Source organism: Idiotropiscis lumnitzeri, chromosome 7 (assembly GCF_059441095.1).
Source record: "Idiotropiscis lumnitzeri isolate Australia: NSW breed Sydney's pygmy pipehorse chromosome 7, RoL_Ilum_1.0, whole genome shotgun sequence".
In the NCBI taxonomy this organism is placed as follows: Eukaryota; Metazoa; Chordata; class Actinopteri; order Syngnathiformes; family Syngnathidae; genus Idiotropiscis; species Idiotropiscis lumnitzeri.
The window spans coordinates 17346082-17368087 of record NC_142397.1 but is presented as its reverse complement, the minus strand read 5'-3'; the positions used below and the strand labels follow the sequence as shown (position 1 = coordinate 17368087).

Genomic DNA, 22006 nt, shown 5'->3' with positions numbered 1-22006 from the left:
ACCAAATCTTACTTAACAACGAAACACACACAAAAAAAAAGAAAAAATCCCTTTCATAAAGATATGAAAAAAAGTTTTGAGTGAAGAAAAGAAGGGTTCTAGTCTGGCTTTATTGGCAGAGGAATACAGTAAGCGTCGGATTGCTTCTATCACAAATATTTCTAAGACGGTAGTTCATAAGCCACAAGGTCACTCAGCAGATATAGCGAACAACAAAGCTCGAGTCTGGCAAAGCCCAAACACGGCTTTCCATCAACCAGGATGACTGTCACTGCATTCAAATGTCACTCAGGAACCATAGGATGACATCAGGTGACCTACTAACGGAATGGCCAATTGAAGTGGTGAAGTGCACCGCAAGAACAGTTCGAAACAAGCTGCTAGAGGCAAGTGGTTTTAAGCTAGAAAGAAGTCCTTCATCACTGAGGGACACTGAAGAGCCAAGCTGTTGTATCCAAAAGAAAATGTGAATTGGACCACAGAGGACTAGAGTAAAGTAATATCCTTTGACAGAGTGTAATTTACAGCTTCGTTCAACACCCGGTCATGTAATGTTTAGACGGAGACCTGGAGAGGCCTACAAGCCACAATGTCCCACTGTGAAATTTGGTGGAGGATCCGTGATGATCAGTGAATGCTTCAGCAAGGCTGGAGTTGGGAAGCCACATCCTAGATCATCCTGGAAGAAAACTTGTTGGCGTCTGCACTGGCTAACCAACAAACACTCCATGCCACACTTCTAGGTTGATTAATGTGTGGATGAAGGACCACTGGGTCAAGACCTTGTAATGACTAGCCAAATGTTGAGACCTTGGACATATTGAAAACCTCACACATGCGCACACACTTTTCCATAGGTTGTACACTTCGATATGTTTTCAAATAAGTGAATATGAGGCTTTGTAAAGTCTATTTGGACACCATATAGAGTACAATACAACTTTATTTATATAGTGCATTTCACAATGGCTGGTGCTGTAAGTAAGCGCTTTCCATATGGTGTAATATAAATTAGCGACAAATTAGAACACGTAGATAAAACTCTACAAAAGTGTACTCCATTTGTTGCATTATGTCATGTTGTTTAGAAAAGTGCAAGATGCAAATTAATTCAAACGTCAAGTCAACGTAAATTTTGAAATGCTGCACACCTGCCTTGCCGGCTTCCCTGTATTTAGGTCCACCTGCCTTTTTTCCTGAGCTCTAGGCAAACACACAGGTGTTGACCAAACAATTCCCCTGTGGGAGGCAAGCCTCATCACAAAACTGATGACTGAAAAAGGAAAATGTCTTTCAGAAATGGCACAATGGAATATTCTTAGATGAGCCACGCGACTTGCTTGCTGCATTTCTTCTTTGGTGTATAGTGAAGGCATAATGAGCCATAGGACGAAAGGTTGTCAGCCTGCTCCACTGGAAGGGCCTCATCCTTAAGAGCTGTGATTGAGCATGTTACAGTTAATTAAATTTTGGCAAATTGCTCCCTTTCGAGGTTAGGCCGTTAAAGTTTATACTCCAGCCACATATATCACCTTCTATATTTCTCTTATCACAACTGTCACTTTTTTTCAGTGCAGAGCAGATAATGATAAACACTTTAGCCCTTTATTTCCCTCACTAGTTTGTTTTTACCTCTTTATCCTTCTTTTGGCTTAGCTTCTTATGCTCCCCGTTGGCTTTTCATATCAATGAAGTATGACAGCGCCAATGAAGGAGAGCACAGCACTCAGTGTTTACCATATTTCTCACTATGCCTGACTGTGCGTAACCGTGGGTATCTCAAAAAGAATCAGGCAAGGGGAAAATGGCCAGGAGGAGGTAGGAGCACGAAAATGACACTGATGGGCAACAGCAGACATTTGACTCGATTGTTCATCTATCAAATAAGATTAACTGGTAACATGCTAATTGACAGGATTACGCTGCAAGTTTAACATATGTGATGTAATCACTGGCAATAATATATGAGCAGTTCAATGTAATAGTTTAGAATTAGGAATTGTTACTCTTTAGTACCGTATATTTCGTAACAATTAGGACATCATATTCTTAGGCACAATATGAATGAAATGATGATTTAAAAAAATGTTCAAACATAAATGGCGCACCGGGTTATACACCCTATTTTCTTTGTGAAGCGTTGTATGTTAAATAGTTAATCTAATTGATTGTGGTAAGTCAAAAATGTAAAAAAACAATGAATAAAATAAAATTAATCTACGTACGTCTATCTACATTTGTTCATGTCGTGTGACTCCGGTATCTCGATGGTTGAACGGACGGTGTTGGCAAAAATGTAATGCAAAAGATCATGACCACCATGTTATGGTGTCAAGACTTAAATGAAGATCGAAGAAAAAAAAGAAGCCATCAGATTCCCATTAGGCATTCATCTATGTAGACCAGAAGTCACAATCTTTTTAACAATTTTATTAAAGCCACAGCCTGATAATATAATTTACTAAGAGTATGACCCAAGTTCTCCCTTGTTGAAGGATTCAAGATGAATCTTTTGAACAATTCTTTTTGATGAACTGATTTAAATGATTCAGTTCACTTAAAAGAACTATCATGCAATGCACAACGGCCAACAAGATGACTGAGAGGAGTGCTAAAGAGGCAACACAACTGAATGTTGATGATATGTATACAAACATGCATGTTAATTAGTTTTTATCAAGTTTTATATTGGATAATCCCGCTCCCATCTGCTCACGTTAATTTTCTTTCCTGTGCTGTCCTAATCCCATGATTAACGGTAAAGTTGACTCCCATCCGTGGGAATCCCACTGGATTCCGGAAAAAATATCAGCCTCTAGTGCAGGGGTGTCAAACTAATCTTTCTAGGGGGGGGGGCACATCATAGTTTTGGTTTCGCTCGGTGGGCCATTATGACAGTGAAGCCATATAAATCATCATCATATAATTATTATTACATATTGAAAACAAACTGATGGATAACTAGTTTTTGAAATCAGAATCCAGGAAAATGCTGTTTGTTTAACTACCATTCAATTCATTTTAAAAGTGTGATTGGGAACAAAGTATAACGATAAAGATGTCCTTTAATAGTCCCACAATAGGGAAATTTGCAGTGTTACTGCAGCAAAGATATAGATCACACAGAGGCGGCGGCGTAATGTAGCCGTTAATGTATAACATTAGCAGCAGACATTTATAAAAAAGCATGCAATGCTTGCAATATTTTAACATTTTTTAAAATTGACGACAATTTGCAATTTTGGTATTTTAGCAAGCAACATGAACTTGTGCATGATTTGCCTTTGCTGGCCAAAAAAAAATGATGTGGCGGGCCCGGATCTGGCCCCCGGGCCTTAAGTTTGACACCAGTGCTCAAGTGGCTATCTCGATGTGTTTTAATGATGACACGACAATAGCATATGTACAATAGCATCCTTTAGTTTATCCCAAAATCAAATCAGGATTTTTTTTAGCATTTGACGTGAAAGTCTTCATACCCACATGTCTAAACTGCATTATTTGTTTTAACTCATGAGAGGTCAAACTGTTGATGCTAAGCAGGAAGACAGAAGAACCAAATGTCAGAACGAGATTGGGTTTGTACAGCCAATAGACGAAATGTAGACAAGATAATGACTGGGCATGCCAGGAAATACAGCATACAGTACGGTAGTATCAATACCCCTGAGGGAATCTGCTTTACGGTGCTTGCTTTGCTCTCTACTTCACCTTTGATGTGGTAAGCTCCAGCATAGCAATGAGTCCCTTTAAATTAGCATAACTTAAACAGAGGAAGCTTTAGCTAAATGGTATTTAATAGTGCTGCTGTAGTATGAAGCAGATTTGTCCCCTCAAGAATATACATTCATGAATATTTGATATCCACCATACAAAATGTCATGCAGGGACACTCTGAGAAGTTGTTTAAGACAGTGACATTTCTGAGCTGGTAAGAGGGGTCAGAAGTGAAGGATTGCTAGTGTGAAAAAAAAGAGACGTGAGAATTAAAGGCAAAAAGCCTTCATTGGGCTGTATGTATAGCCTGCAGCTCGGCCTCTCACCTATCACACCCCACTACTGGTTCTTTCTCTCCATCACATGGGGCCAAAAACATACATATGCCTTTGGCAAACTAGGAGCCAGACAGTGAGACATTGCCAAAGGCTCTAAGATTTCACATTTATTCAATGGCAATGTGTCCTGTATAATATTACCTACAAACTATATATATTTAAAACAGAAACTGTCAAATAACATGTCGTAGATGGAGGGGTGACACCTCCTATGGAGAAAAAGCATTTAAGTGAAAGAAAAAAACGTGACTATAGGATGCACTGCTATTTGCAGTGAATAGGACTCAATCCACACTGTGAATAGTACATTATCACAAATATCTGATGCTCCTCTGACAGCGATATCTGCCACAATTAACAGGTGGAACCAAACTATGACTCCACACTTTTATAGTTGAAAACATCTTCAATCATGGTTGTTCCATTTAAAATATACAAAATAGCTTATAGGGTGGCACAGTGAACAACTGGTTAGCAGGATGGCCTCGAGGTGCGGAGGCCTTGGGTTCGAATACGGCTCTAGCCTTCCTATGTGGAGTTTGTGTGTTCTCCCCACGCCTCCGTGGGTTTTCTCCTGGTACTCCGGTTTCCTCCCACATTCCAAAGACATGCATGGTAGGTTAATGGGACACTCTGAATTGGCCCTAGAATTGGCGAATGGTTGTTCGTCTTTGTGTGCCCGGCGATTGTCTTGGCAACCAGTTCAGGGTTTACCCCGCCTACTGCCCGAGGACGGCTGGGATAGCCTCCAGCAAGCCCGCGAGCCTTGTGAGGAAAAGCGGCTCAGATAATGGAAGGATGGAAACCGCTTACAGCTAAACGCTCGCATCACACATCAACAATTCTGATGATCATCACGATGACAATGATTAATGAGGTGAAGGCCGGTGTAAAACAATGAACATTTCACTGCACAGAGAAGTGGAGGAATTACTGAACATCAATGTGCCTCCGAGGGAGCTATCAGGTCAGCTACACAATGATCCACACAATGACAAAACAAACTAGTGGTCGTGGGTTGGTTTAACTATGTTCCTGCGGAGCTGCTGTTATGGATTCCATTGTTTTGCTGCCATGTTCACTGCGAACGCCAACACAGGCGTGGGCGCTGCTATCTTATCTAGATTATTGGTTGAGGGAGTGTGTAAGCAGAACTGCCGCAGAACTATTCAGCGTATGTTTGTTGTCCTGCTCAACTATTATGGAATCCCTACACAGACATTAATCGTTTCCATTAAAGAGATAATACTATCTGATAAATGGTATTTCACCAAGGGAAAAAAACAAACATTTTCAGACTTTTTTTTGCCAGGTTGCAATCTGTGAATAGCAAAATTTAGAATACTGAAGAGTGAATACGCACCTGTTCATTGCAATAACACTGAATGTTGGTAAAAAGATGCTTTCTTTTGCAGTTCTGGCACGCTCACACACACTTCTCAATCATGCGTGTCAATCCTGCATGTGCAGATCTCTGCTTACTTCTCCCGAGTTGCTCCTCAATTTTATGCTCCGATGGATGACAATAATTTAAGCTTCCTGATATGCAGTTGCACTTAATTGGACTGTCACAAGTTCCCGGGCAGCGTCAAGCTACAAAATGGCTGGGGTTATGGGAGCAGATTGGATTCAGGTGACCGATCTTGTACGGTAATGTTTCAAGTGTCTTACAATAAGATTTTGGAACACGACACCGAAAAGACACATACAACAATCAAATGTAAGGCAACCATATTTATTTTATTTTATTTTTTTTTTTTAGTGCTAAATGGTCTTTCACTTGTATCGCGCTTTTCCGCCTATTAAGGCACCTGAAGCGCTTCTCCCTAATTGACATTCACCGACTGATGGCAGAAGCAGCTGGGGGTTCAGTATCTTGCTCAAGGACACTTCAACATGGTAACAAGGGCTGGAGACGACCACCTTACCACTGAGCCATGCCGCCCAGAACATTTAATCATTGAAAATCAAACTGACTACAGAATTATAACTATTTGCGCTCTCGCTTTCCAGTTTTGTCACCAATAACAATAATGAGATTCAAATATAAACTATATATAATTCTATACATATATTACAATTCTATAATATTATAGAAACAAAATATTTTTGTTCGATCTGACCCAATGCAAGTGTTTCAAATGAGTAAATTGTAATTAAGACTTTTAACTCACTCATGAAGATGTTGAATATTTCAAAGTGATTCCTACAATGTGTCATGTCTTTGTTCAAAAATCAATAATTTTTTTTCTGCATGCTTCAAATCACAAGTCCTTCACACCAATATCTGTGGGTTTCGTTTTCTTCAGTTCCAGATCAAACTTGCATTTTGACTTTTTTCTAGTTTCTAGTGTTGGTGTCGTGAATGAAAATTCGGACGAAACATCTTTGTCAACGAGTCTTTATCACCTGAGGGAGACGAGACGCAACATAAATGTTGGTTACATGACAATAAAATTAATTGAATCTGTAATGGCATATTGGTGACAAATGAAACATGTGGTTTACAAAAAGAAAACAAAAAACAAACAAACAAAAAAAAAAAACAATGCTAAAATGGCATGTCATTTTCATCGAGAAAGGGACTGATGGATGGCCAGCCAGGGGATTGTATGTGGAGGGGAAAAAAATGGACATTTGGACACACTTTCGTTAAATAGTGAAGAAAACGGAATGTGTTGTGGAAAAACTAAAGCTGGGGAAATGCAGCCACAAAATCACAGGAAAAAAAAATCATGAATCTGAAGAGACATCTCAAAGCATTCCATCTATCCGTTATCTGTTCCGCTGGTTTGTCAGTTCAGTTTTCTGAAACGGCGACCGATCGCCACCCAAAAAAAAAATCAGCCTTCTACTCTTGTCCACTTCAATCCGTAAAAATATAAAATAGTTCTGCACAATATTTTGGCTCAAACATGAGTTGATATGAGCCAAAATCATGATCACCTCCACAAAAAAAATAAATAAATAAATAAAGCATGCCTGTCATTTCTTCACTTAAATAGACAAGAGCATGAATATGCACACACCCCGGTGGCGACTGGTTATTGTTTTTGCACATTTAGCTACGCTTAAGTTGTGTAACTTCTCAGGCGGCAGTTGGCGCTTTCACCCGTGATTGGGCAGCGGCACCGCCCAGCATCCAGGAATGGATGCTTCTCCTTATGGCTACAGTAGCCGCTGTGGAGGAGTTGAAAGTAACAGCACTGCTCAATGCAGCAATTAGCTTGCGGCGGGTAAACAGACAAGGTTAGCAGAATAAAATCCGCTTCTTAAGCTCTTACCGTCTAGACATGCATCTCTTTCACGTCCACCACTGCTTGCAGCCACCAGGGTTGCCGTGCAAGTGGGCGTCAATTTTGGATGAACACGTACCTCGTTGACAATTCCTGGAGGTGAGTTTTTTTTTCCACATTCCGCTTCGTTATGAAGTGCTGCTTTTAGGGGCCGCTTCGGGGGCGTCAATGTTGGATAGCAAGCTTCATAACAATCCCAGTTGTCAGACCTTGGTGAAATTTCAAAGTTGGACTTTGAAAAATCCAGCATACCAGCACATGATAGCGAGAGCAGAAAATGGATGGATGGATGGATGGACAGACTTAGAAATATTCTGTGCACCAAAGCTCCAGCGAGATGTGTTGCTACACTGGACAAGTCATTTTGGGATTGGTGGAGTAAGTGTAGGTGTGGCCATAATGCACCCAGGACGCATTTTTGAACTCTTTAGTTTTGAACTAAACAAATGTATTAAATTGAAAATGCAGGCTAATATTTTCCTGATAAAAAAAATACATAGCTTGAGCTTGTCGAAAAATAGACTCTATAATCCCTTTAATATTCGGGAGGTGGACGGACCTTTCTCAAAGTGTACGCCCCCTCTATCCCAGCAGGATGCCCCTTCAACATGCACATCACTCTCTTATTGATCAGCCGATCAACATGCTCTGAATACATTTATGTGGCCCGAGGAATTTGGTGTGGGTGGGGGAGGACGGGGTGGATGCACGGAGCCAATGCCTTTTTGTTCTCGCCCCTCATATACTAACACTTCTAACAAAGGATGTTATAAAAAAAATTAAATATGACCAAATCTGTTACCTTTAACAGCCTGTACAACCTTTCCAGGACTGTTTGAAATGTACAGTATATGAGAATTTTTTTCAAAAATTGTGTCAAGTCGCGAGAGGAAATTATAAAAACATTGTGTCAATGGGATTTGAAGTCATTGACGACCGTGTATGGAAATCAAACCATCGACACAGTAATGCATTCATTATTTGTTACAATTTTGTTCACTCAAGAGCCAAATGAAATACACTTAGTTTAGGAATGTAAAACTACAACTCTACTTCTAATTATGATACTAATAAACAGTCTAAACTAATAGATTTATTTGATCTTTTTCAAGCCATTAACACTTATCCTTGTAGAGCGAAAGTTTCACTCAGAGGATAAGCACCCACATTTCCACAAAATGAGCAACAAAATAATACTCAGCCATTTCCTATACAAGTTTCTAATATTTAATAAAGCAGTGCCTTTGTTTAAAACCTCCACACTAGCTGGAATGAATAGATAATGGCAAATCTAGAACATTATTATTTTTTTTCTTGCTCTAAAGGCAAGACAAAGATTGCCTTCCTCCGTTGATTTTGTTACCCATCAAAAGACAAAAAAGTTAAAAGCCCTGAAAAATCTCATTACAAAGTCTATTTGCGTCATCTGTGGGGCTCAGTGAGGAAGTTGATTGCATTTTACTAGTTCATTAATAACGGAGTATGTGAACAATGGCAAAGGGAAGGTTTCTTCATCTTGGGCCATTTGAATCACAGAAGCAAGGCAGTCTTTCCGTTTTGCATGTTTTGAACATATTGTTTTGCTCCATTTCAATATAAACGAAGTATCTCCGTCTGTGAGCTTTCACAGTGTTTGCCTGAAAATGAGCAGTAGCAGGGATCCACACTAACTTTCCCACTGGTTAGCACTGGTGCGACCAATATTGTTAACTGGTGCGACCAATATTATTAGTTGGTCTCACCATCACACGATTTGGTTACTTCCTTTAGCATGATGTACTTAATTCGCATACTGTAGTCTAATATGAAAAACAATTGACTACTCAAGTTATAGCTGCAAAATATCTTACTGTAAACATGCCATTTGTTCGCAAAGGGTGTGGCTGACAAAATAGGTCATTTGATTTTTAATTATGAAACGAGCATCAAGTGTGCTGTGACAAGATGGCCAGTACACTTGCTGCAGGAGTAGAATGTGGCACGATACTGCCTGAAATGTCAATGCCTTTGGCTCGTTTTTCCAATGTAAATATTGATACGTCAGTTGTTTGAGGTACTGTATTTGCAGTATCAAATTGGAAAGGAAAGCAGTGCTACTGATTAGCAGACGCACGCAGGGAGCAGGACGGCACATCACCGTGCAGCATAAGAAAGTTCACATATCGGCGACCAAATGAAATCTTACCCTCACATCTTGGAAAAAAAAAAGATTTCACATGCGACCATTTTGGTAGCAAATACAAGTGAAAAATATGTGTATGACAGCCCATATACAAAGGTTGATAAGAAAAAAATGTGAGGAATGCATTGTTCCAATTGATTAATAATTTGGCATATTAGTCAATTATTTTGCATCACTCATTGTTAAATCAACAAAAATATACGTATGTGTGTTCATGGGTGTACCCTTTCGAATTACTTGCATAATTCCAAATTGTAGCCTTTCAAAGGTGATCTTATTTTATTTTGTTGCTGTGCCGCTTCAATCTATCAAGACCTAAGTCATATGTTAATAAGCCAGCTGACCTCCCATATTGTTTCATCATTTGCTTCCTTTCTACCGGTGGGTAATTTTTACAGGGAGTCTCCTCAGGTCATCTTAAAACTGTGCACTAGACCCCCCCCCACGCCCAGCATACAAACGCACACACACACACATTTGACCACACACACACCAATCGTGCCCAGCTTGAGAGCTTTGAGCGTGTTCCAAACATATGCAAGGGGCACATTAGCAGTCTGGCAGGAACTGACACCTTCCCACAAGAGCTGGCACCCTTTGGACAAGCTGGAAGTGTCACAAAGTGGGTCTACTCTAATCCCGTCGCAGTCATCGTTTCTTTTTCTTGCAGTTCTCATCACCCACCGGGGCGGATTTGGGACACAGAATTAACTATGGAATGGATTCATATGGACTTATTAGTTTTGATAATTGCCCCAATGGGAGGTACTGACATGATACAAATCACAAACTCCGAAACATTCACTCTAAGCACCGAACCATTGTACAACTTGAATGTAAGATTCACAAACTGTAGATGCTCCAAATGTAGCATTTCTAGCATTTTAACAGCTGAGTAATTTCTGTAATTATCATTTCATCAATGTGTTCTTACCTGCATAAGGGATGGGTGCATCCTTGTCTAGAGCCACCAAAGGAGGATCAAGCAGAACAACGTCAGTGTTTTCAGTGATTACCCCATGGTATGACGTCTCAATCCATGGCTTGTGTTTATTCACTGCAGGAGACAAGGCATGAAGTGTGAGTGATGTATTGTTACAGCAACAGAAATGGCAAGACTTCACAGGCTGGGAGACATGTAAACATGCCTAATTTAAATGTCAAAGAAGAGCAACATTCACCTGTACACAACAAGAAAAAAAACAATGCATGGCTCAGTAAACATTCGGGAATTTTTATGTTCTTCCAGACCCCACTTTTTACAAGACTTCTTATTTTAATAATCCCCATTCCATTTACTTTCTCTTGCATGTTCCTTCCACCTGTCAAACATCGCCTGCAGGTTTCAAAGCAATAGCTTTTGCTCGATCAATGACTACAACTGGATTGCCAGCAGAGCTCCACCGAAGGCCGTGTCAAAACAAAGGTCCCTTGCATACGGTGTAATTAAGAGCTCTAATTGAGTAAAAGTACTCATGATTGAGTGGCAATGTGCTGAATCATGCACATGTTACATAAACAGGCAACCTGAATGATTAAATGAAACAACCAAAATAAAATGGTCACTTATGTTACTGCATTACTTTTATATGTACATCCTGAACTGGTTGCCAGCCAATCGATAGATAGATATTTACACTCAGTTAAATCCGTTATATTTACTTCAAAAATAATTTGCATATCCTGCCAAGCCAAATTCAAATATTGTACTATATTAGTTATACATATTTAGCGCATCATTTCACAATAAAACACCCCGCTCTAATTACCACAATGCCTTGCAAACAAACACTGCTGGCCTGTGGTGCTTGTGGACAGAAATAAATGTACTGTATAATCATTGAGAATTGAAAGAAAAATGCATGTAAAGATGACACAATTTAGATCATATTCAAGGATCAAAGAAAGCTCTTTGATCTAAAATATTCTTCCTATTTTGTGATTTTACATCAATTAAAAGATATTATTCAAGTAAATGCCCATTACAAGCTTCACAATAAATAATAGTTAAGAAATTTGATTAATTGCAATTAATTACAGAATTTATTGCGATTGATTAGTTAAAAAATGTAATCGCTTGACAGCACTAATAAATAATAAAATAAAATAAAAAAAATAAAAAATAAATATATATATATATATATATATATATATGATGTTGTTGACATTTTAAAAAACATTAAAAACATTTGTATCACAAGCTTACTCTGATGTCAGTTTGAGTTGGGACACGGATTGACAAGATTTTCTTTTTGTTGTTGTTGTTTGTCTGATGGCTCATTGAATCAGCAAGAGACCAGAGGAAAAACATTCTATTACTGCAACCAATGTTTTAAATTTCCACCTGAAAAGCATTGCTAATTACCCACCACTAATAGAGTTACTACAAGCACTGATGTATGGAAACATTACACGCATTATCATGGGATGAATATGTATGAGTTTGCTCCAAAAAGTATGTGGTGAAATGATACTTTTTTTCCACTATAAAAGCCAAACTTTAGTATTTAAGGATCAATTAACTTTGTGCTTCTGTGCATTACATTTGAGGGGAATTGTTATGCATCACTGCTGCCAAAACTGCCGTTAAGACAAAGCAGTTAAATGGCAGCCTTAGGGAGTGTTTAGTGCAACTTATAATAACTGTAAGAGAGGTGGATTTGATCACAATGTGTGAAACCCAATTTGGAGTCTGGGGCTTTTAGGGTCTTTACATTCTGTCATAGAACAGATTTAAAGCCCTGTTGACCTTTTAATTATTCTTGACCTGACAATTAGTGCAACGATGTATGATTAATTTAAGATGCCCCAAGGCTGGTCTGAATGTTCCGTCAACAACATTTTTGTGACCATCAACGCATTTCCAGTAACTCAGCACTAATGTTTGAAGAGAGTCTATCGAGTCATAAATTACACAGATAAAAAAAGGTAGCAGGAAACTGAAGCCAACAATTTACTTTTGAGTTAACTCCATTCCAGTGGCATCTTTATGATATTAACATTATTCTTGGCGACTAACAGTGAAGTTGTGCTAAGTTAATGATGGCTCAATGTCAAATCTAAATTGACCTCAGTGTGCTGATTTTTTTTTTTTTTTTTGATGTGCTCACATCCAGTAATCTCTGCAGTGACTCCGTTGAGTACCACCCTCATTCCGTCACAGACAAGAAATGCAAAATCTGAGACTTCTGAGCTGGATGGGCTCCCTGGGTTGACACCATGGGACATACCCAAGGAGTTCAACCATATGGTCCAGTTTTGTTTCAAATAATTCAGTCAACTACAGTTTGCGGAAGTTGAGAAAGGGGTTTACAAATGGAAATGTGATCCCATCAGCTCCAGTATTCCCAAGGGAAGCATTTCAACCACTCGCCTTGCTGGAATCTACAACTGAAGTTTGACACTTTGAGTGGGTTCACAGATCGCTGTCTCAGTTGAATGCCAAACAGAGCAACAATGCATCAAAGACTGATCCAAACTGAGCTTTTACTCATTGTTCACTGACGCAACTTCAAATGACCTCAACAATTATAGAATTGACAAATTTAGCATTGCTGTTTCCTCAATGAATCAAAGAAATTTGCTTAAAATGTGCAAGAGTGGCTAACCAGCAATCATTCGATGACATTGTGTATGCTCACAAACGTAATTTTCAATTAAATAAACAAACAAAACAAAGAAAATAAAGAAAAAAATAGAACTAAAATTAAGCATGTTAATCTTGGCTCAAGAATCAGTTAATGAAATGATTTAAAATATGCAGCATGAACTTTGACAATTAAAAACCTTATAGTTTCCCCCATTTGCAAAACAAGTATTCTTTGTAATCTGCAATATTTGTCTTTTTGACTGAACCAGGCAGCACTCATCTACACTGCAGCCGTGAGGCACCAATAGCCGCTAAAAGGATATGCTTCTAAAGTTGGCCAAGAAAAGCACACCTCAACTGTACTCCAAGTGACCCCAATTTCTAGACGCAAACAACATTTATTGGCTCCTAAAAGCAACCGGTAAATGGCATGTGGTTACATCTTGTTGTAAATGGAAAGAGGGCAAGTTTCCTTTTGATGAAAAGGCTTTAGCACTCAATGGAATAAAACGCACCATTCTGTTTTCTATTTGTTAATAACTGAAGGACTCTGGCCAAACAACATTTGTCGTGTTTAATTTTCAACTGAAGCAGAAATTTCAATACCATGACCTTCCACAGAAAGAAAAAGTAAAAGGTGAAAACTTTACTATCAGGTTCTGTCAGTTTTCTGGTTGTTGAGTAGGAGGATTGAAGCGGGCCCAAATGCAGGGAAGTGAGGCAGGGAGCGGTTCAAAGGGGTATTTAATTTAAACATAAAAGGCAAACAAGATACTCAGATGAACCAAAATGTCAAAGTGTAAAACAAGGATCAACGTAACAAACATTAGGAAAAGGACTTGGGCATGGTGTGGGCAAAGGGCACGAGAGAAACAACACAACAGCAACATTGACAACTGACATCGACAATGACCCGACAAGATGGAACCAGAGAACTAAATACAAGCAAATTAACGAGACAACGAGGAACACCTGAACTACACACAAAGGGATGGCTGATTGGGTGACACCAGGGAGTGGGATGACACAGGTCCACACAACAAGCACCCAAAACGGATCCTGACAGTTACATTGTAAAAATAACCAATTTATTTTTACTCTCTTTGTCTCTTACAAATGTAACCCATGTTTTGGCTCAGCCTTTTTTATTCCTATTCTTATTTTCTGTTAATGTGATTTTTTTTTTTAGCGCTGTTACTATTTCCTCCGGACCTAGAACGCACCGCAGCGTGAGATGACGTCTCATCTCGTACGAGAGACGTAGAGAACTTCCTAGCATTTTGTTCCATGCGAGTTGAAGGAGAAAAGCTCTGAATAGACCAAACTGAGCCGTTGAACTTTTTTTTGTGTAAACTGTGAGTGAATGGAGTTCGAATCCTGTGGTGTTTTTTGCCAAGGAAATTAGATTTTTTTTTAGACTATCGATCCTGGTGAGTGTTTTTGTCGAATGTGCCTAATTAACATTCCTGTGTCAATGTATCTCATGATGTGTAACTGAAAAAAAAAACAGTCAGGATGAAGTTTTGTGAACGTTGAGATTGTTATTAGTTAATGGTGAGATATAACTGAAAAAAATTAAAGAAAATAAACTATTTTACTTGCACATGCCTTCCGAGCAAGTGCACTACCTCGTGAGATAATCAGAATCAGAAATCCCTTTATTGTCATTGTACTCAAGTGTGCGACGAGATTAGAGAGCTAACAGGCTCACGAAGGACTCCATGTGTGTGTTAGATACACGTATTTTCTTTTATTCTATTTAATTTTTTTCACTGGTCGATTGTTGCACTGTTGTTTTTGGGGCCACATTGAATGAATGCTCTGCACGTTTCGTGCAGGCTGTTTTTTTGGGGACTAATAGAATCGTCTAAAGCTTGAACTGCACCGACAGTGGATTGGATGCCTCGTAGGTCGCCGGCGAGTGACGTTTAGATTTCCATGGCCACCTATTTCCCTGGAGGGTGGTAGGACCTTCATGAGGATTTCTTTTTGACAAATCTTTTTTTTACAAATCTTTTTTTTCTTTTTATTGTTTTTTTTCTGAGATCTCAGACATTTTTTTTTGTGGGTCAGATCTGACACCAATTTTGACACAAACTGATACCAACACGAATATATGTTTAAAGGAAAATTGAATGTTCTAAATACTAAGGAGTTTAAGATATATAAATACAAATGTTCACATATTTCTACTAATTGCTCTTAGTGTGTCTTATTTCTGTTGGAGGTTTCTTATTGCTCTAAGTAGAGTTGCTGCTGCCAATCTCCCTGCAACCTAAGATAGATGAGTCTTGAATTGAATACATATGAATAATTGGTACACTGAAAAAAATTATTTTCTGATAACTTAGCTTAAGTGTGACGCTGCATAGTTTCAATTGTGGTAGTTACACAAACACATACAATAAACCCAAAGCAAACCCACCTCAACATCACAAGATTCAAATATTATTGCACTGTTGTAGTAGACTGGTGCCCATGCACTCTGTGTAAAAATGGGCACAACTTAATTTTCGTACTGGGTAAATCTAATCTTGCGTGTTTGTGAATTCGTTAGTTTTGACTCATTGGGCATTCCCGGTCTGCCACACCCCTTGGCGCATCTGGGAATTTGGTAGAAAAAACGTAGACTACATTATAGATGAGCAAAACTACTGACTCATAATCCAATGTACCTTCTTGTTGCTCAATTAAATTCAACCACAGGGGTTGTCCCCAACAATTATTAAACCAGTACATGCAAATATAATCACGTTGCGAGACAGATGAAAGGTAAATGTTGGAGCGCAGATGCCCTCCGCTGCCAGTCAGCAGGATTATCTCCCTCTGCCGTTTCCTTACCAATTAAATAGTGAGCCGTGGAATTGACTGGAGGCTCCGTGCTTGGCAGAGGTGCTATGACGTCTGATTAATCTCTGACCCAGCCCACAATGTGCCACCATAACTGTGCCGCTGGGTACCATCTCCTCCGTGGTGTGTGCTACAATCTGAATTTGCACCGGGGTGCAATGGAGCAAGAGAAACTGTTGTAATTAAAAAAAGAAAAGAATCTGTAGGAAATTGAACCCAGATTGATAAGGTCAACAAAGGGGTGTTGAAGAATACATCAGCCAAATGAAAAGCAAACACAGCAGAGTCTGTGTAAGCCATAACAGCAACAAACATGTAATTATAGTGACAAAGAGCTGGTAACTCAAAGATGTCCATCAATGGACACAGCAAATTATGGTCATTCAGGCTTTTGTAGCATCACGGGATATGACTCGCCTCACATCACCTCACCATTTCGATAATCTATGCCTTTTTTGAACCTTGTAGATTTTCATTTACGCAAATCACTGCTGCACTCATCTCTGCAATTTTCTCATCTTGGCTTCCTTGGGTAAGTTCAGGAAATAGCTTTATCCAAAAGCCACAAAACAGATTTTACAGTACATGGGGTCTTCTAAGTCCTATCATTTATTTTGGATTGATGGATGCATGGATAGATTGATTGATTGATTGATTCATTGATAGATTGACGTGGACACAAAACACACACACACACACAAAATCTAAACATAAAACCGAAAAATAAAGAAGTAGCAATACATTTCTACCTTCGGCACAGTTTGCACTGCATGTTCATGAGTGGGAGGAAGTAAAAATAAAAATCTATACCGACTTCTCAGTCTCTAAATGTTTTTAATATATATATATATATATATATATGAACAAATGTATCCAAATAACAGGCCCATATAGAGTGTACAATACTGTAATCATGCATATATATATATATATATATATATATATAAATATATATATATATATCGAGAGAGAGAGAGAGAAGCTGCCAACACTCTGCAAAGGAAATGTGTTAAATGAATAAAGGAATGTCACATTATGTAATGCATAATCATTAGAGAATGTAAAACGCCTCAGGTATATTTTGACCCATATGACCCTGAACATATAGTGAGGTTGTGAGGTTAATTGTTGTGGAAGAGTATACGCACAGTCACACCAATCAGCTTGACAACATGGTTTCATTGGCATTTTTAGTCAAGTACACTGACAGTGGAAACCACAAACACTGCACAAAATTTCACAGAGACCTATTGCCGCTAAAAGGAGAAATGGCAGCAATTTTTTTCGTTGACTTTTTTTCTTTTCTTTTTTTTTCCCATTTGATCCTTTTGTATCATCCTGAAGTGTTTTCTAGCTTCAGATCTGTCATGAAACTTATTCATGAAACAGGATGAAGCAACGTATGGTGACAAACATATATATATTTATTTATTCTCCAAATATAAGACAACTTAGCAGGTTGCTTCCATTTTCAAATCATTTGACCGGAGAATGTGGTTTAATTGGTCACCACATAGTAGTGGCCTATGCGGAATCATCAGAGAAGCACCAATCCCTTTTATTTTATTTTTTAAATTGTGCAGCACATTAAACTGCTGTGGCGGTTGACACGTGACAGGTTGCCTATTAGCACAGACACTCATTTTTATCTGCCACACACTCGCACACACAGAGCAGCCAACTCCCATACGCGCATTACGGCGGCAGTCGAAATTTCACAACACACATTGTGAAGTTTTGTTTTTTAACCTTGTGAGGTGGGGAAAAGATCAAACATGTCGAACACTCGCCTCAAGGTCTCATGAGACAGAAAACTCACAGAAAATTAAACGCAACTTTAGTTAGAATGATGACCTCTCTGACGGCTTTCCCACTCTCCCCCACCCTCTTCCCCACCACTATGACCATTTAAATTGCAGGATTAGTAAATCACGTTTTATAAAATTGCAATTATATTCCAAACGCAATTCATCTTAAGTAAATGAAGAATGTGTGCATGTTTGGATTTCTTTCTTGACTGCTGATGATGTGCAGCCCTGCAGGTAGTAAACATTGTTTGTGTATGTGTTGGTAGATGTTGCAATACAGTGGTGGTGGTTCAACGGCAGGCTGGTCTGCGCAGCGGTTTTAGATGAGCTTGTTAAAGGTGTTGTTGCAGACCTGTGATACCTCAGTGGGACCTTGCTGTGCAAATAAAAAGGAACACGAAGCAGAATGATAGTTGTGGACTTGACAAGCTATCAGAAAACAATGAGAGGGAGGAAGGAAGTGCTACCCCAGATATCAAAACTTGGATTTTTTTTTTTTTGTACTTCAGTGAACAATGGCATTTATGTTTTGCCATTTCTCTCCCTCCAAGCCTGCAACATTGTCACTGCAGCAAGATGATAGAGCCCAGACAAAGGTCAGACATTTACCATGAGCTTCTTTTTCATCCTCCTTGGCGAGAGTGCAACCCTCGCGACAGGAAAAAGAAACATAAAACATATCATTCAAAATTGTCTCTGAGCTCTTGCTGGCTTTGTGGTGATGTTATTGCATGAAAATCTACTTTCAGATGGGGACTTTTAAACCTTGGGAGATAGGGAAACGGCTGATCCGCTGCTTCCAGTACCCTGCATGAGCTGCATGAGAAAAACAAAGAGAAGTAAATCTAGTGTAGATGTGTGCTATGGATATAAAAATATCACTAAAACAAACACAAATCCTGAAAATCTGCCCAAATGACCAAAAGTAAATGTTTAAGCCGGAAATACACTTCCGATGCCATTAACGGCAGCTGCCATGACCCCTCTTTATCAAAATTACTTCAGAGTCACAAATGTTCCCTCTTTGTGTCATTTTGCGCTCTCATCATAGGCCATTATTGTATGTGCAATTTGTGATAGGCATTTTCAGCTTCCTGCTTTTCTCTCTCGCACACGCACTATAACGCTTAATGAGATTCACATACACCTACGTTACATTTACAAGCACAGACACATGTTGGGAGTAACAGGAGTTCAAAGTGGTGAGTCGTACATCTTCTGAGGGTCACGACAGATTATGTGCACAAACATGTTGCAGACAGACTCAATGTACTTTCACCTATAGCTGGTATCAGGCCAAAACCTCATAAATCACAATTTGGTCAATTTCATAGTTTTTTAAAAATGAATACTATTGGTCAGTCCGCACGTGTGGGTGTTATTTTTCGAAATTATTAACCAACAAAAGAATTGAAAATGGCTAGCTGTCTTTGATGATGTGATGTTAATGGTTGAACAAACATGCCATTTTTGGGGTATCCTGAGGAGTTGTAGAAGAAGGATTCAGCTCGACACCAGCAATATTCTAGACGATAAGACCTGATCGGTATTGTGTGGGTGAACGAGGTTGTCAAATTTGAGACTAGCAATACTAGATCAATCTAATTTACGCACAATAATTCTTAGAAACCTGACTGAAATTTGCAAGGACCTTTGGACCCTTGAAACTTGCTTTAGCCACAATGCTTCTGTTTACATCACGGATAACCTGGATTATCACTACTGTGCATGTGGATCACAGACCTGACCTGACTTATTTAATCGTTGGTCAACAAAAAGAGCGGATGCTCGAGAACTTGATTATGCCATCTCATCTTAGAAATGTAATCCTTTCTTTGTAACTGTAATTAAATAAAGTCGATTTTTGGGGGGGAATACAAAATGTCAGTACATGTTATTCCCCAAGCCATCCCCATTCCAAGATTCACATTCCAACGTCATGTGACACTCAGTTAACATCCTAAATTCGGACCAATTTTATAGCAGCTATCATTTTAATTTTTTTATTATTTTCAAATAAGAGCCAATGATGGGCAATTGCTGTGAACCGTGGTAACATACAGTATGGTATTGACATTTGTCACTGGTCTTCCTCCATCCTCACTGTGAAAGACAGATTTCCAGTCTGCCCACTTTCTCGTACTTCTCAAGGCCCCGTCTGCCACAAAGCCTACAGGTCGAGAATGTTTTTTTCCCACTGCATTACATTCGGTGCCTTTATGTGGGTGTGTGTGGGTGTGTGCGTGTGTTATTACACTGTTGGACTGCCTGCTCTTAAACCGTTCTTGCACTTCACCATGCCACCAGATCAATAATGTTCTTCGTCCGGTTTTTGTTGTGTTCAGTCCACAGAGCAAATTCTTGTTAGTGTCCTGACTGTTTGTTCTTAGCCTGTCTATTTTCTGTTCCCAACCTGCCTCTTGTTATTCTCAGAACCTGTTCCCTTCTGTGCACCCAGAGTCCTTTAAACCCCCGCTGCCGAAGCCTTTTCCTCAGGCCCCGGCCTTATCCCCCACAATCAAATAGCTTTTGCATCATAACGTGCTGCGCTCTCTTATATTTGGAACTGGGTCTTCCTTACGATCACAATTCTAATAAAAGTTCAAGTGGAGTTCGAAATCAACTCTTGTGTTTGTTCTTTTTGTTTGTTTTCATAAAAATGTGTTCAGGAAATAAAAACACTGCATGAAAGTTTAATAGATTCATCCAGACACCCGCGTGTGGTGCATTTTGTTGTGCCCACGATTAAAAGACCCCTATAATGCATTCTGAAACCATCGCCTTTTCAAAACACTGAAAGAACAGCATGCCATCCAAATCTAGGCACATTATACATCTGACCTATCTGTCCTGCTAAGCTTTAAAGTATGCCTATGCATTTTTAGGCGTGAAGCTAGTAAATAAAAAGCCAGAAATAAATAGTAAAGAGACATGAAACGGGAGACTTTGCAGCTGTGGTGATTTGAAATTTGTGTAATTCTGTCTCCTGGCTTGAAGACATTCATATGCAGCTACCAGAGAACAGTTAGTCCTTCTGCAATCGTCTAATTGGCCAATTGATGGCTTGAAAAAAAAAAAAAAAAAAAAGAACCAACGTTTACTGTCCTAATGTTACTGTTTAGAGCCATGCAGTGCTTACACTTACTCGCTCTAAACAATAATGAAACATACTTTACAATCAACGGTGATTGTGTTTATTGTACAGTAGTTTATTTGGCCTAACTACTTTGGTTTCCCACCATGTTTTAGTCTTGTTAAATATTGTGTGTATACTGCTTGTGGCAATTGTAGTGGAAGATGTCAATACAAGTATGAATGAAATACATATTTGTTACAGTATTCAAGCCACAATATAAGTGTTAAGAAAGACTTTACATTGGGGTGCACCCATCTCAGCTTGACTCCACTTATTTTCGCGGAGGTCAACAAAGGCAATTACGGCAGTTGGCTTTAAGGGTACCATTTTCACTCCAAAGAAGACTAATTTTATTCAAACAGCCCTCATTATTGAACAAGATTTTTACTGAGAAATATTGTTCCAGTTTAATAGCTGTATTCATTTGCCTCCATAGCAATTGGAACAGTATTCAGCACTGGCAGAATATGGAACAAAGCTCTTTTAAGTAAAAGCAAATCAGCGTTTTAATCACACTAATCATCTTCCTATCAATTGTGTTACAGACAGTTTTAAATGTTTTACCTCAGAGGTTCTCAAACTTGGTTTGGCTTTTATCTCAATTTTGGGCTCACGGTTTTTGGTTCGGTATAGGTTGGGTCTTGGAAAAATCAATTATGTCATGTATAATTAGGTTACTAGTGAAAGTACACTATATGTTCTCAGCATTATGACTGATTATGATTGTTGTTATTGTATTGTTATTTTAATAGTTATTATTTTTCTTTTTATGCAAGTGGCAGATAGTGGCAGGCATACCAAAAGATTTGATTGGATGGCAAAAGGTAGAATTAATCCTCATATCCACTTGTTGCCATTCATAGAGCGATAGAAGAAGTCATCGCTCCCTGCAAATACGGTATATCACCTTTGTGTTCAACGATACAAGCACGGGTTTCTCACCAAATACATTTGGAACAACACTGACACAAACCATCATTTCAATATCAATAGGCTCTTCCCTGAACTGTCACCTTATCTTGGTGGAGGAATTTTTGAGTCCCAATGATTGTAGGAGCTAAGTTGTCTGGGGCTTTATGTATGTATGTGT

At 38.9% G+C, this 22006-nt stretch overlaps 1 protein-coding gene across 2 annotated transcripts in view; it reads right to left on the bottom strand.

Annotated features, from left to right (window-relative positions):
- Positions 1-22006, bottom strand: part of LOC148333813 (calsyntenin-2-like) — a 191418-nt gene that overhangs the window by 96428 nt on the left and 72984 nt on the right. For both annotated transcript variants that reach the window (XM_088300813.1, XM_088300814.1), the window contains exon 2: positions 10468-10590. In XM_088300813.1, coding sequence (XP_088156939.1) covers positions 10468-10590 — 123 coding nt within the window. The remainder of the gene's footprint in view (positions 1-10467; positions 10591-22006) is intronic.